The following is a 13817-nucleotide window of genomic DNA, read 5'->3' on the forward strand; positions in this document are numbered from 1 at the left end:
TGTATTTTCCCAGTAACTCAGCCACTTCTGGGGGTTCTGGGCCCATACACCCCTCTGTACCTGTAGAGGTAGCATGCCTGTGGGGGATGCCCCTGGGGAGGATGGAGGCTTAGAGATGGATCTGAATTTGCTGATTTCCAGCTCTCCAGCCTGCAGCACACACAGGCAGTTAATCCCCAGCCAAGCAGAGCTGGCTGCTTACCTGGCTGGAGCGGTGCCTGGTGGAGGGAGGGACGTGGGCACGGTTCCACACCTTGCGGGGCAGGAATCATTGCAAAAATATTTGCTGAAAAAAAGTGCAGCCCCACCCCGAGGAAAACCGGGTCCGGGAGCAGAGCCCCATCCAGGTTTGCAGCCGGGTGAGCAGGGGAATGAATGCGAGTGGCTGCAGGGAGCCGAGCACCGCCCGGCACCTGCAGCCAGCACCGCCGGGCTCAGCCGAGGGCGCCGGGCAGGGCCGGGGGGCTGTGAGGGCACCCCAGCAGGGCAGGGCAGGGCAGGCAGCCCTCCGTGCCGGGGGACAGCCATGGGCTGCCGGAGGGTGCCCGGCCCCGCGCTGGCCCTGCTGCTGCTCCTGTGCCCGCCGCGCCCGCCCGCCTGCCCGGCCGCCTGCCGCTGCTCCCCGGCCGAGGCGGACTGCGGCGAGCGGGGCCTCCGCCAGGTGCCCTGGAGCCTCTCGGCCAACACCAGCGCCCTGTGGCTCGGCTACAACTTCATCACCGTGCTGGGACCTCGCTCCTTCCCTCCGCTGCCGGGGCTGCGGCTGCTCAGCCTGGTGCACAACCGCCTGGAGCTGATCCACAGCCAGGCGCTGCTGGGGCTCGGGGCGCTGCGGGAGCTGGACCTCAGCCACAACCACCTCAGCGTGCTCACCCCCGACACCTTCGTGCCCCTCACCAGCCTGGCCACGCTCAACCTGGGCAGCAACAGGCTGGGGGAGCTGGAGCCCGGCGTGCCGGCTGCCTTGCCCCAGCTCCGGGCACTTTTCCTGCAGGACAACCCCTGGGTGTGCAGCTGCAGCATCCTGCCCCTCTGGCGCTGGCTCAGCCACAACAGAGAAAAAGTGCGAGGTGAGTGCCCGGAGGGCTGTGCCCCATGCCCCGTGCCCACTCCATGCTGGCCCGTCACCCTGCCAGGGCTGAGGCAGGACCCTGGCTGCCAGCTGGCTCGGGGCTTGGGTGGTGAGTGCCCTTGGGGTGCAGTTCCCCAGAACCTGTCCTTAGGTCATGCCAGCTCCTGTGCCTGCTTGGGTGGATACACCCTGGGTCTCAGTTGGTGCCCACATTTTCGTTCTGGTCATCAGCAGGGATTTCCTGGAAAGGAGAGCTGTGCAGCGTCCCAGTGACAGGCACCCGGTGCTGGCCCCAGCAGTGGCACCTCAGGGGGCAAGTGGAGCCTGTGTGTCAGGGTGCACATCACCGCTGGCCTATCCAGGGTGCAGTGCTTTCAGCCCCTTCCCCAAAGCCTTCATCAACCTGGTTCTGATCCTGCATTTCTCCCCCCAAGAACCCCAGTCAAAAACAGCTCTGCCAGCAAAGTCTCTCCCACCACTGCTGCCCCCTCCTGCTTGCTTCCAGCTCGGATGTGTGACCGCACTTGTTCTGCCTGGGACCTTCTGTGGCATCTCCAGGCTGGCTGCTCACTGTTCCCCACATCTGTCTTCTGGGAGCCAGTCCCTCCCCTTTGCCTGCCCATCTGCCATCCTGCTCCACTCCCATCTTCCTATGTCCCCTCCATCACTGTGACCACATCCCATCCCATCCCATCCCATCCCATCCCATCCCATCCCATCCCATCCCACCCCACCCCACACAGGTGAGTCCTGAACCTCACTGTTCCCGTTATTCATGGCCTCGCTCGGGTGATGTTGGTGATGCTGGCCCCTGTCCTCCTGCCCTGGTGCCATCTGTCCCATGCAGACCTGCCATCCCCCTGTCCTTGGCCCCTGCCTTTCCCAGCTGCCCAGTTGTGCCCTCCAGCACTGCTTCTCTCTTCCAGAGAAGAGTTTGCTCCTCTGCAGAGTTCCAGAGCAGCTGAACAAGTATCCGATCATGGCCTTTGGGGACGAGTCCTTCAGGCAGTGCCAGGAGACCTCACTGTCCCCCCAGCACTACATCACCTTCTTCATCATCGGACCCTTCTCCTTCATCGCCAGCATCTTCTTCTGCACCTTCCTGGGCTCCCTGGTGGTGTTCTACCACAGCCTGCGCCGCGAGTCCCACTGCTGGAGGAGACCCCGCGTCTGCAGGGTGCACTGAGGGCTCGGCCAGGCCCTGCCCTGGCAGCCCGGGCTCCACCCGTGCCCCTCTCCAGCTGCCTGCACCCGCCTGTGCAAACTCTGTGGGGCAGCGAGAGGAAGCTCTGTTCCTGGCATCGCTTTGTGTTCTCTCAGAGGCCCCCAAGATGCTGCCAAGCTGCCTCTGCCAGGGGGGAGCAGCCTCCAGCTCAGCTCCCTGCAGGGTACAGGCTGACCGAAAATGCTCTCAGTGTTTTGGGAGGCTCCCCAAGGCTACCCTCAGATCTGCATATCCTCTTCCTGGGGACATCCAGGTGATCCTTCTCCCCTTGTCCTGCCCCCTGTGCTGCCCAGTCCCTCAGTGTGCATTTAGGATGCTCCATATGCCTCCGTGTGCCTTTAGGTGCAGCCTGGGAGTCCCTGTGTGCATCCCAGGACACACCACATTCCTCTTGGTGCCTTTCAGGTCACCCCAGGAGTCACTATTTGCCTTTTGGTGCAGCCCAGGAGCCTCTGTGTGCCTTTCAGTTTGCTCCTTGGGCCTCCCGGTGCCCCCTGCACCCTCTGACTGCCTTCAGTGACCCCAGCAGCCTCAGTGCTTTTTTCTGTGCCCTCAGAAGTCCTTGAGTTGGCATTTCCTGTTTGGCTTCTGTGTCCTGGCAGGCATTGTTTTCCTTTTAGTGTACCAGGGCTCTCTGTGTGCCTTTTGGTGCACCTGAGGATCTCTGGGTGGTTTGGAGCATTCCAAAGCCTCTGTGGGCTGTCAGACCATCCCAGGCCTGTCAGTGTGCTGCCCAAGGACAGGGCTGGTTGCAAAAAGCTCCTTTTGATATTTTTTTCCATTGAGTCAGGAATGCTGGTGCTGAGAAGGCTCAGCCAACAACCAAGGTCTAGGGTGAGGCTGAAGTTTAGGGTGAGGGCCAGGAAGAGCCTTGAGCTGCCACTGATGTGGTTCGGCAGAGCAGCTGCCAAAGGATGGGTGAGGCTGCAGCGGTTTCTCCCTCAGTAGCTTTTCCCTAGGCTACAGCTCATCCCCAGCCAAGGTAGAGGGTTAGCTCAGGGTTGGGAGTGGGGGCAAACAAGCCCTTTAGAGGGGCTCTTTGCAGCAGCCCTGGTGCTGCCCCACCTCCCATCACCCACAAATCCGGGCTGGGGCTGCCCCTGCACCTCCCTGCCCTGCTCCCTTCTTCCCTTTCCTGTGGAAATGCTGCTGGAAATGCTTAGTGAGCCTACTGGGAGAAGGCCTGGGAGGATCTGGAGCTGTGCTCCAGGAGAAAGCCACAAGCTGGGGTGACAAAAACACTTTTCAAGGAGGAACAAGAGCCCTTTTTGGCCTGACGTCTTACCCACTGCAAGATGATCAGAGCCACAAGGAGATGTTGTGACTACCAGCCTTGTCCACTCCATCTCCTGCCCATGCAAGAGCTGGGACCTGCCAGGGCTGTCAGTAAATCTCACATAAATAAACCAAGTGTCACCTCAGCGGTGGCTTGCTCCCATTTTTATTTTTAAGAGAGAAGCCAGCCCCGTGTGTGTGTGTGCTGCCACATGGCCAAATTCCAACTTCCTCCTCTGGCGTGGGGCAGGGGGTTTGCAGGGAGTGTCTGGAGGCAGCATCTGCCCCAGTGCTGCCAGCCCTGCTCCAAGGAGGGCTGCGGGACCTCTGCCAGGATCGTCTCCTGCCTGTCCCAGGAGCAATCCCAGCTCTCCCAGACCTCTCTCTAGACAGGGTTCAGTTATTCCCAAGAAGGCCTGGGGCTTCCCATTTGGAGTTTGGACCTTGTTTGTCATCCTGCACGGCCTCCTGAACCCCGCTCCTTCCCTCAGACCATCCTGAGGCTCAGCACCCATGGAGGCTGGGCTGGAGGTCTCAGCACATGGGGAAGATGCTGTGGATGGGTGATGTTCCTTCAGTTCAGCCTTGGGGGAACTTCCTATTTTGGAGATCACTTGATGGACCTCCCCATGGATGGGCTGATGTGTGGGGGCTTCCCCAATGCGCTCATCCCTGCATCCCATCCCCTGTTCCCAAGGGCTGGTTCTGCTGGCCAGGCCCAGTGCTGGCTCCCAGGAGATGGGGAGCCCAGCGGTGGCAGGGGGCAGTTTTCCCCGGGATGGAGGTGGGACAGAGCCAGCTGCCATGGTGCTGGTGTTTGGACAGCTCCATGCTGTCCCCATCTCCTCACTGCAAGGCCTGTGACCACCCTGGCTGTGCAGGCTCTGTCACCTGACTACCCCAGAATGGGGATGTCCTTTCCCTCTCAGGCTCCCCTATAGCCCCGGGCCTTTCTCCCTCCAGGTTTCTGCATCCCTTCCTGTCCCTCCACTGTTTGCAGACCCAGCCACAGGGTTGGGTGAGGCTCTGATTCACCACAGGGCTCCCTGCCAGCTTTGCCAGAAGTCAGAGACAGAAAGAGGCACACAAGCTCTGGAATAAACCACTTCATGATCCAGTCTAGACTTTACTGAGCTCTTGCAAAAACTTGGTATTAATGTAACATCGACGTATAAAGTAGAATGGGTCCGATTTCTCAGCTGGAGCTAGATGAACTGGATGGAGCCACAGCAGTCAGTGGGACGATGCTCACAGACCTCAGCTGCCATGTGAAAATGCTGCCCGCGGGGGCAGCCCGGCCCGGGGGAGGCAGTCCGTGCCCTGGTGGGTACCAGGCCGCGGGCGGCTCCGTGCGGGCAGGAGACGCTGCCCGTGCCCTGCGCTAGCTGCTCCTCCCCGGGGCCGCTCCTCCGCGCCCGCTGCCTGCTCGGAGCCGTGTGGGCTCGAGGGGAGGACGGGGCGGCGAGGGACGGCATCAGCCTGGCTCCTTCGGTTCCCTTCTCCCGAACTGGGATCTGCTTTCCACGTCTCCGGGTTCAGGCGGATGGAGCGCCGAGAGCCGCTGGCAAGCTTGGACTGCAGGTGAGGGTGGCAGGGGAGCTGCCAGCGCTGGTGCCCCGACAGTGCAGCCAGGCTGGGTGGCCGCTGCAGCACTGCAGCGAGCCGTGACCAGCCAGCAGCGTCTCTCCTTGCATTGCTGGTGCTGAGGCAGTGTGGAGCTGGGGTAGAGGTCAGTGCAACCGTCCAGAGCCATTTCCTGTGGAGAATTCCTGGCCAGGAGAGCTGCTGTGTGAGTGCTACATGCTGGCCGTGGCCAGGTCCTGGGGATGTTTTCTGTGCAGGAGAGGTGGGAGCCGGGGTCTCGGCTGGCGGCACTCCTCAGGCTCCGGAGCACGGCGATTAGCTCAGGGCACAGGGCTGCAGGGCGGGAGCTCTCCTGCTGCAGCCAGGCCACGGACGGAACCGAGTCACAGCCACGGGCCCATGGAGGGAAGGGAAGAGGCTCCATCCCCTGCAAGGAGCAGAGCACACATCTTCCAGCCCCTGCGGCAGACGCGAGGGCCACTCGGCACGGCAGGAACGTGTGCCGAGCCTGCCGCACCAGGAGCTGGCTGCTCCAGCTGCTCAGGGCCGTGGGCACATTGCTGGAGCCCTCCAGGTGGTGGGAGACATGGAGCACATGTCTGAGGGGCTGTGTGTGCTCAGAAGGCTGCAGCCTGTGAGGTGAAGCACGTGTTTGTGGTCTGGTACCAGCTCTTCTCTGCTACCATGGGAGAGCAAGCACCATGTGCCTTCTGCAGTCCTTTCCCCTTGCACGGAGCCAGTCAGTGGCAATTCTGATTATTGTGGCACTGTTTGGAAGCAATTATCTCTGTACAGTGAAGTCCAAGCCTTGTCCTGGTTCTGCCGTGCTTCCTGGGGCACGAGCATGGCAGCAGGCCTAGGAAGGGAGGGAGATATACAATGGAGTCACCGTGTATGGATGAAGGATGCTTTCCTCCCATCTCACCCAGAAGAACCCATCAGTGTCCCTTGAAAGGCAGTCCTGGCTGTGCCTTCCTACTGTGTTGGGCAAGGACTGATGGCCCTCAGGGAGAAGGTCACACCACAGTGCTGACTGAGGGGTCGGAGAGGTTGAGCTGGCCAGTGATGTCGGTGGGGTGATACTGCTGCAACACACAAATAGACAGACAAAGAGAAAAGAGTGTTAGGCAGTTCTGGCATTTGTCCTCGCTGCCACTTCTATCCCATGTGTCCCTACAGGATATCTCTTGGGGGTGAAGCAACGCCCTGAAAGCTGCTGCTGGCTGAGGTCCCCTTCCCAGTGCCCTCCACGCTTGTGCAGAGGTCATTGCAGACACTCTCCAAGCAGCCAGGAGCTGGGCAGAGGGGACACCCAGGAGCGCAGTGCAGCTTCTGCAGAGCGTGGCTGCCACGTCACCCGCTGAGCCAGGCCCTCTCTGCTCTGGGAGGGCTACAGAACAAAGCCTGTGACTCATCAGCCCAGCCCACGCCTGAACCTGTGTTTGGAGGGTCTGGCTGGGTTTTGGCACCTCTCTGGTGCCAGATCAAGCTGTGCTTTGAGGCCAGGGCGTTTCACCTCCTTGCTTGAATGACCCTGCCGTGACTATCCCTTCATGCAGGTGAGATGTGTGGTGTGGTTGGTTTGTGATAAAGTGTGGCGTTGGTTGCTAATGTGAAAATACGGCCTGTGCTGGGGATGTGGTCTGGATTTGGGGTTCTGAGCTCCTTGCAGATGCGGGGGTTTGGCATGGGAGAGGCCATGGGAGAGCCCTCCCCTGCTGCAGTCCCATCAGCAAGTAGGGGGCAGAGCAGAAATACCCATCAATGGGCAAGAAACAAATGTCCTTCCACCCCAGACAGGAATTTACAGCGGGGCAGTTATTTCCTCCCTTCCTCATTCTAAATTCCCTTCCTCTCCCATCTCCACTGTCCAAACTCCAAACCCTGACCTGGCAGCTCTGTCCAGCCCTGCTGTGGCCTGGGGAATCCTGTGCTGCTCTCTGGGGTCCTAATTCGGTTCCAGGGCAGGAAAGGGTCTCTGTGGGGTCTCTCATGTACTGCAGCATAGACCCTCTCCAGTGACATTTTCCCAGCCCCTGCACCACCCTGCCCAGGAGGGCTGATGTTTTGAGGGGCTCCATGGGGACTCCTCGGTGACGGATTTCATCTGCTCTGCTTTGGTCGATGGCCAAGTGGCCTGGTGGCACTGCCGGCAGCTCTGGCACTGTGGCTACCCTGTGTGCTGCACACCCTGCCTCCTGCCACCCCCGAGCCTCGCATGGGGTCCTTGGGGCTGCCCTGCCCTGCCCGGATTTGTGCTTCCTGGGACCCCTTGGTGGGAGCTGGGCCGAGAGCCAGCGTGCTTCCGTTTCTGCAGAACCATGCCGGGATGTGCTGACACCCAGGGAGCCTCTCGGGGAGCACCCTGCCACCTCTCGGGGAGCACCCTGCCACCTCTTGGGGAGCATCCTGTCACCTCTCGGGGATCACCCTGTCACCTCTCGGGGAGCACCCTGCCACCTCTTGGGGAGCATCCTGCCACCTCTCGGGGATCACCCTGTCACCTCTCGGGGAGCACCCTGCCACCTCTTGGGGAGCATCCTGCCACCTCTCGGGGATCACCCTGTCACCTCTTGGGGATCACCCTGTCACCTCTCGGGGGTCACCCTGCCACCTCTCGGGGAGCACCCTGCCACCTCTCGGGGAGCACCCTGCCACCTCTCAGGGAGCACCCTGTCACCTCTCAGGGAGCACCCTGCCACCTCTGAGGGATCACCCTGCCACCTCTCAGGGAGCACCCTGTCACCTCTCAGGGAGCACCCTGCCACCTCTCAGGGAGCACCCTGCCACCTCTCGGGGATCTCCCTGCCACCTCTCAGGGAGCACCCTGCACCTCAGGGCACTGGCTAAGATTCCAATGGAGCCTCTGGCAATTCCTGGCCACGGCCTTGCCTTGCTAAGGGGCAACAACTCGGCCATTGCCCATACAGAGAGAGTGGCTGAGGCCATCCTGATGTTACTCTGCTGCCCTGGGGGGAGCTTCTCGTGGCTATTCAGCAGCCTACCAAAAAAACACCCTTCTCTCCCAAAATCGGGTGCAGCCACCCACTCCTCGTGAAAAATTTGGATTCCAGCTAAATGCAGTGTTTCCATGGCAAAGCTGCCAGAGGTGTGTGCTCGTGGGATGGGGCTTGACTCCCGCAGGGAGGAGAGGTGACTGGGAAAGGGAAGAGGGTGTGACTGGTGGAGGAGAAGGAGGAACTGGAGATACAAAAATGAATGGGTAGGAGAAAGGTCCTTTGTTGAACATCCTGCCTGATGTAAGGGGGATGGAAGAAGCGGAGTGTGCCTGTGTGAGTGTGTGTGCCTCAGTGCACGTGTGCATGTGGCTGCTGTGGTGGTGTAGCAGGGCAGGCTGGGGCCTTCTGGCCTCTCTGCACAGCTCTGGGGGTGGGAAACACTAAAACAACCAAGCAAAATGGGCAATCTGGCCAGAAAAATTAAAATACAAGAGCATGGCTTTTGATTTGAAAGCATATCTCCTCCAATCACAGAGTTATCACAGGGTAACATTCTCATTTACTTTTTTTTTTTTTTGTGTAAAGTTCATGCATGCAATTTTTAATAATAAAAATTAAAATGAAAAGAAAAAAAGAAAAGAAAAAAAGCAAGAAAACGGTCATATCAAAACTATGTTAAAGTAGAACTAATGCTAGAAGCACATATCAGTAATTTAAGGTAAATTATGTTACAGGGATGGTGCAATAATCCCCAAACCAAACATTATAAAGCCAAGAAATTAATCAATATTAACCGTAGAAGAGACTCAAACATGTTAAGGTATGGAAGTGAAGTGAAGGCACCAAAAACTTTAAATGACAACCAGGAAGAAAATATAGACAAGAACTTAATGTCTTTAAAAATGACTTCAGCCTAACTGGGCTCATATGGTAGTGCCTGGCTGGTGGAAGATTTTCTGGAAGAATTTTGGTTTGTTGTTGTGTTTTTTTTTTTTCCATTAAAAATTAGGATTCCAGCTAAATGCAATCTTGCTGTAGAAAATATCAACTTCCCTTTAGGGAAAAAAAAAAAAAAAAAAAGAAAAGTCATCTTTGACCTACTTTTGGTTCTTTTGGGCCAAAAACTAGGCTCTTTCTCAGCCAAGGAGCGTTTGGCTTTGGGACTGCTGATCCTTCACTGAGAAGGTGACCTTTTCCAGGAAGCCCCTCGGTTGTCGGCCAGCCCTGGCACCATGCCCAGGGCCGCGGGTGAGCGCGGCCGGGCCGGCCCTGGCGGGCGGTGCCCTGGGTGTCACCGGGGCTGGGGTGGCAGGGTGGCTCTGCGGGGCTGGCGGTGCGGGGGGCTAAGGGGCCTGTGCACCTCACACGTGTCTGTACGCAATGTGCCGGCTCGGAGGTGTCTGTGTGGTTTATGCGTCTCACATGGCGTCTGTGGGGTTGCAGTATCGTGGGTGGCTGCGATGGATGGACACGTCAGCTCTGCCAGTGCTACTCGAGTTGCAGGAGCTGCCTATGGGGAACACATGCATCTCCTCCTGGGGCGGTGGGGATGATGTGCCGCGGAGAGGCTGTGCAGCTCGGGTGATGGTGGGCGCTAGGACGTTCAGAGTGGGGTGGAAGCTTCCCAGGGCTGTCTTGGCTCCATGGTGCCAGCCTGTCTCTCTGGCACTCCTGAGGGACCATTCTGCAGGGCTGCAGAGCAGAATCCATTTTTAAAACTCCCGACAACGGAAAGGAAAGAAGCAAGGCCGCCAGGTCTGTGTCTTTCGCTCGCTAGCCAGGAGAGCCCGTGGGGCTGGGGTCAGCCTGGCCTTCCAGCCCCAAGGGCTCTCCAGCCTTGCCACCTAAGACCCGGTGTGGGCCCGCAGCTCTGCTGAGCATCATGGATGAGAGCACCTCGCTGCTTTCTCGTCTTTACAAGGACCCCAGGCAACGTGCCCCAGCATGCTACGGACTCATGGGGCCTTCCAGCAGGAGGGCGTCGGGGTCTCTGAGCCAGGGCTGCTGCATGGAAGAGGAGGTCACCAAGCACAGGCTGTGACATGAGCTGGTGGCAGCACCACGCTCCCGCTGGCTGCTCACCCTGCAGAGCAACCAGCAGGTCTGCCCAACATCACCACAAAGCTCGCTCCACCACGGACCTCCTGCCATAGCTGCTAACCTCCAAGTTGGCAATGTTGGCTTGGATGTTCACCCCATCGGCCTGTTCTTGCCCCAGCTAGCCCAGTTCCCTGGGGAACGTGTCCTGGGACCCTGGCCATGGCACCCTGAGGCAGGCAGAGCATTGTGACAGGCTTCAGAGCAGTGGGGAATAATCAACCATGCAGCTGCCCCCAAAGTGGGGACCACCTTCTGGGATGAGTGGGGTCATCTCCCTCCACAACTTGCCCATGAACAACGTACCAGGAAGAGCATGACTGGGACCCAAACATGGGGAGCCCTGTGTTGTGCTGGACACCAGGGAAGGGGAAACAACAGCTCCATTGCCCATCCGTGGGACCTGTGGTGCAGGTGGGCCCTGGGCCTGGTCAGGGCATTGAGGTGCCCCTGACATGGGGCAGAGAGGGCTGTGGGCTGTGGGGGTTGGAGTAGGATGGATGCCACACCACGGAGAAGGATCAGGACCAGAATGATTCCCTGAGGAAGGAGCAATCTGGGAGTTACCAGGGGTGCCACACACCAGCTGCCCCATTTTTCCTGGGTTCTTCCCCTCTCCTCTGCTCACCGGTGGCACTGATTCCCCCAGGTGCCCAGGGCACCATCACGATGCTGCTCTCTCAGGACAGGACCCCTTGGTTTCCTAATCGTGGAAAAGTTCAAACACAATAGAACATGGGGGTCTACTCAGCTCATGCAGATCTTTCTGCCAGTTTTTCTCCCCTCCATTTTCTCTGTATTCTACTTGTCCCTCCTCCTCCTCCTCACTCTTGCACCACCCCCTGCACCACCCACCCCATCTCTGTCTCCTCTGCCCTGGTCATGGCTCAGGCCACAAAGTCACAACCTGTGACCTCCCTGCAGAGCTGCTCAGGGTTGCAGCAGTGGGGAGAGGGGACCCCAGACATGGGGGCATCAGTGGGACAAGGTGCCACCCAGGGAGCACAGAAGCAGCACAGGAGATGACGGGGATGCCCATCTTCCCTGGGGGGTACAGGTGATGAGTGGGGAGATTGTGGGTGTTTCCCCATGACTTCCAGGCTTCAAGGTGACAGTGAGAGGAGCATTTGTGTGAGATGGTGGCAGTCGAGCCCGGCCGAGGGCTCAGCTGTCCCCAGGGCCGTGTTCCAGGGGTGCTCCAGGAGCTTCTTGGTATGGAGCCTGCGCTGGTGTCAAAGGCAGCCTCCTCCATTTCTCACACAGAGCCGTGGCCCGAGACCCCCTGCGATACCACATGCTGTCCCCGAGGCGCCCAGGCCTGTGGCTGGGGACGGGCCACCCCGCCACGGGGGCCACAGCTCCCCGCGCTGCCACCGTCCCCCCGTCCCCGCTGCGCCTCGGGCAGCCTTGGGGACCTGCTCCGAGCAACGCCGGGCACAAACCCGCCGGTCGCCCCGGGGAGGGGGTTTTGGCAAGCCCGTCGCGCCAGGAGGTCGGGCAGCAAAACGCAGCGGGCGCTGCCACACGAGACAACAGAGTAGCCACAGTGCAGAGTGTCATACAACAGACGGCGACATGCAGAGGGACACGGCTCAGTCCGACAGACCAACAGCCCAACCTGACGCTGAAGTGTCTGAAGCTCCAGCACGAGCAGACACATTTGCACATTTGGAAACAGCTGGCTTTAGAGGCAGCAATTTGGAAATTTTCTCTGGTTATGTGAGAGCAGCGGAAAACACGAGTTTGAACCAAGGCTGGGTCTTTAACAACCTCCTCTTTGGAGCCTTTTTGTCTCTTTTCTAGAGCTGCTTTACTGCTGATGATAACCAGAGACAGCTGTCACTCCTGTGCGAGGACTATTCCGAATGCTAATTGTCACAAACAAAAATCACATGTAGAGAGTGTGACACGCATGGCTCTTGGTGAGGTGACACGGTGCCCAAATTAAATCGGGGTGATTGTTTTTAGGCATACAATGACAAACAGGTACAGGAACACTTAGGAACAGAAAAAAAGAAAAAAAAAAAAAGAAAAAATGTCATCAGTTTCAAGAGGTCAGCACCGGTAAGGTGAGCGAAGCACAGAGAGGAACATCAGAAATCATCCAGGCAAAAAGGAAACAAAAAAACAAAACAAAAACTCGGTTGCATCTCCCAACTCATCACAGGACTCCAAGCCACCTCCTGCCTGCCCTCCAGGATCCCAGCATCCTTTCAGGTACACGGGATGACTGACTCACTGACTGACTGACTGACTGGTGACGAACATGAGCTATGCATGTACACTGGCAGCTTCGGGATGGGTGTGTGGCAGTCGATGGGATGGCAGAAGAGAGAAAGAGAGAGAAAGAGAGAGGGCAGAATTGTTCTTCTTCCTCTTACCGTATCCTTGGAGGACCTACGTCTCTTGAAGCTGGAGGCCAGGGTGGAGGTGATGGACCTAAAAGTGGCTTTCTTTTTAGGGTCAGGTTCTGCTCTACCACTTTTTCTATCCTAAAATGAATATGTATAAGTAATTAGATCTCTAGTGTGTTGTTGGAAACTCTAAATCTATTCGAATACTGCCCCGTGTCATGGCCTTCATTTAGGTGAGAAAGCTACTGGAGGTGTTCTGCCACTCCCAGTCCTCCGAGGGCCTCCGTGACCCAGGGCACAGCCACCACACTGCTACAGCTACGGGGGGCCGGCCTCGCATCTGGAGCGTGGGAACCCCTCTGGGAAGTAGCCCTGCTCTCCTGGTGTCTGCAGCCAGGCTGGCACAGCTGACCTCGCTTCCTGGGGATGGTCTGCCTGGCGCCCTGCCCCTCGCTTCCACCGCTAGCCTGGCTGGACCGAGACGTGAGATGCTGCACCTACCACTAAAAAAAAAAAGTGCTCAGGGCCTTTTCTGAGGCTGAATCCTAGTGCCACAAGAGAGAGAGAGGACTGCATTGAAAGAGAAGTCATTGTATGAATATTCTGTAAAAAAAATGTGTTCAAAAATTCAAATGATGCAGTTGTGCAAAGCCGAACGTGGTTGTTGGTGGTGGTTTGGTTTGTTTTCCAAAGTAAAACAGGCTAAAAAACAAAAAGGAAACTGGAAGAAAAAGAAAATTAAAAAAAAAAAAAATACAAAGGAAAAGAAAGGGAGGAAGCAAAGCGTTAGTGCCATGATGTCGTCGGGTCGGGATGAACTCAAAGAGAAACAGAACTGAAAAATGTAGGCGTTGGAGTTAGCGAGTCGGACCTGGTTGGCGCAGGCTGGGAGCACCAGCCGCCATGGTGCGGGGGCCGCGGGCCGGGGGGCCCGGCCGCGCTCGGCGCTGGGCGCTGGCAACGAGTCCTCCCCAATTGCTTTCGTGCCAATGAGTGTGACCTTTCCGACGGGGGACGGAGTGACCAGGTCTGGCTCTGCTACCGCACGGGGGTAACCAAAATGTATCCCGCTGGTGCGTAGAGCATGCTCGGGGATACATTTGCTCCTCCTTCTCAGTTCTCTCTTTTGCGGACATGCACAAACGGAAAGGAAAGCAAGATGAATGGAATGAAATGTCTTTTTCTTCCATGGCATCTCAGGAAATAGCCATGGCAAAACTGTGATCCCAAAAACCATTATTTTTGTTTGT

At 58.0% G+C, this 13817-nt stretch overlaps 2 protein-coding genes across 26 annotated transcripts in view; one reads left to right on the plus strand and one right to left on the minus strand.

Moving 5' to 3' along the window:
- The first annotated feature begins 510 nt into the window (after positions 1–510).
- LRRC26 (leucine rich repeat containing 26) lies at positions 511–9201 on the plus strand. Its single transcript, XM_031506319.3, has 2 exons — positions 511–1070; positions 1999–9201. The coding sequence occupies exons 1-2, from the start codon at positions 527–529 to the stop codon at positions 2256–2258; spliced, it is 804 nt and encodes a 267-aa protein (XP_031362179.3). The 5' UTR covers positions 511–526; the 3' UTR covers positions 2259–9201.
- GRIN1 (glutamate ionotropic receptor NMDA type subunit 1) overlaps positions 4666–13817 on the minus strand; it is a 39679-nt gene continuing 30527 nt past the window's right edge. For 3 of the 25 annotated variants that reach the window (XM_021533696.3, XM_021533698.3, XM_021533702.3), the window contains one exon: positions 4666–6241. In XM_021533696.3, the coding sequence (XP_021389371.1) occupies positions 6173–6241 (69 nt within the window). In that variant the 3' untranslated portion in view covers positions 4666–6172. Of the gene's footprint in view, positions 6242–8770; positions 9809–12594; positions 13289–13438; positions 13691–13817 lie in introns of those variants that run through there. The other 22 variants (XM_085594000.1, XM_085593999.1, XM_021533695.4 and 19 more) reach the window with 18 other exon arrangements.

This window comes from Lonchura striata, chromosome 17, assembly GCF_050655825.1.
Source record: "Lonchura striata isolate lonStrDom1 chromosome 17, ASM5065582v1, whole genome shotgun sequence".
NCBI lineage: Eukaryota > Metazoa > Chordata > Aves > Passeriformes > Estrildidae > Lonchura > Lonchura striata.

Coding starts and splice junctions, on each gene's coding strand:
- LRRC26 (XM_031506319.3), top strand. CDS start 527: ATGGGCTGCCGGAGGGTGCCCGGCCCCGCGCTGGCCCTGCTGCTGCTC. Junction 1,071..1,998: donor CAACAGAGAAAAAGTGCGAG/GTGAGTGCCCGG, acceptor TCTCTCTTCCAG/AGAAGAGTTTGCTCCTCTGC.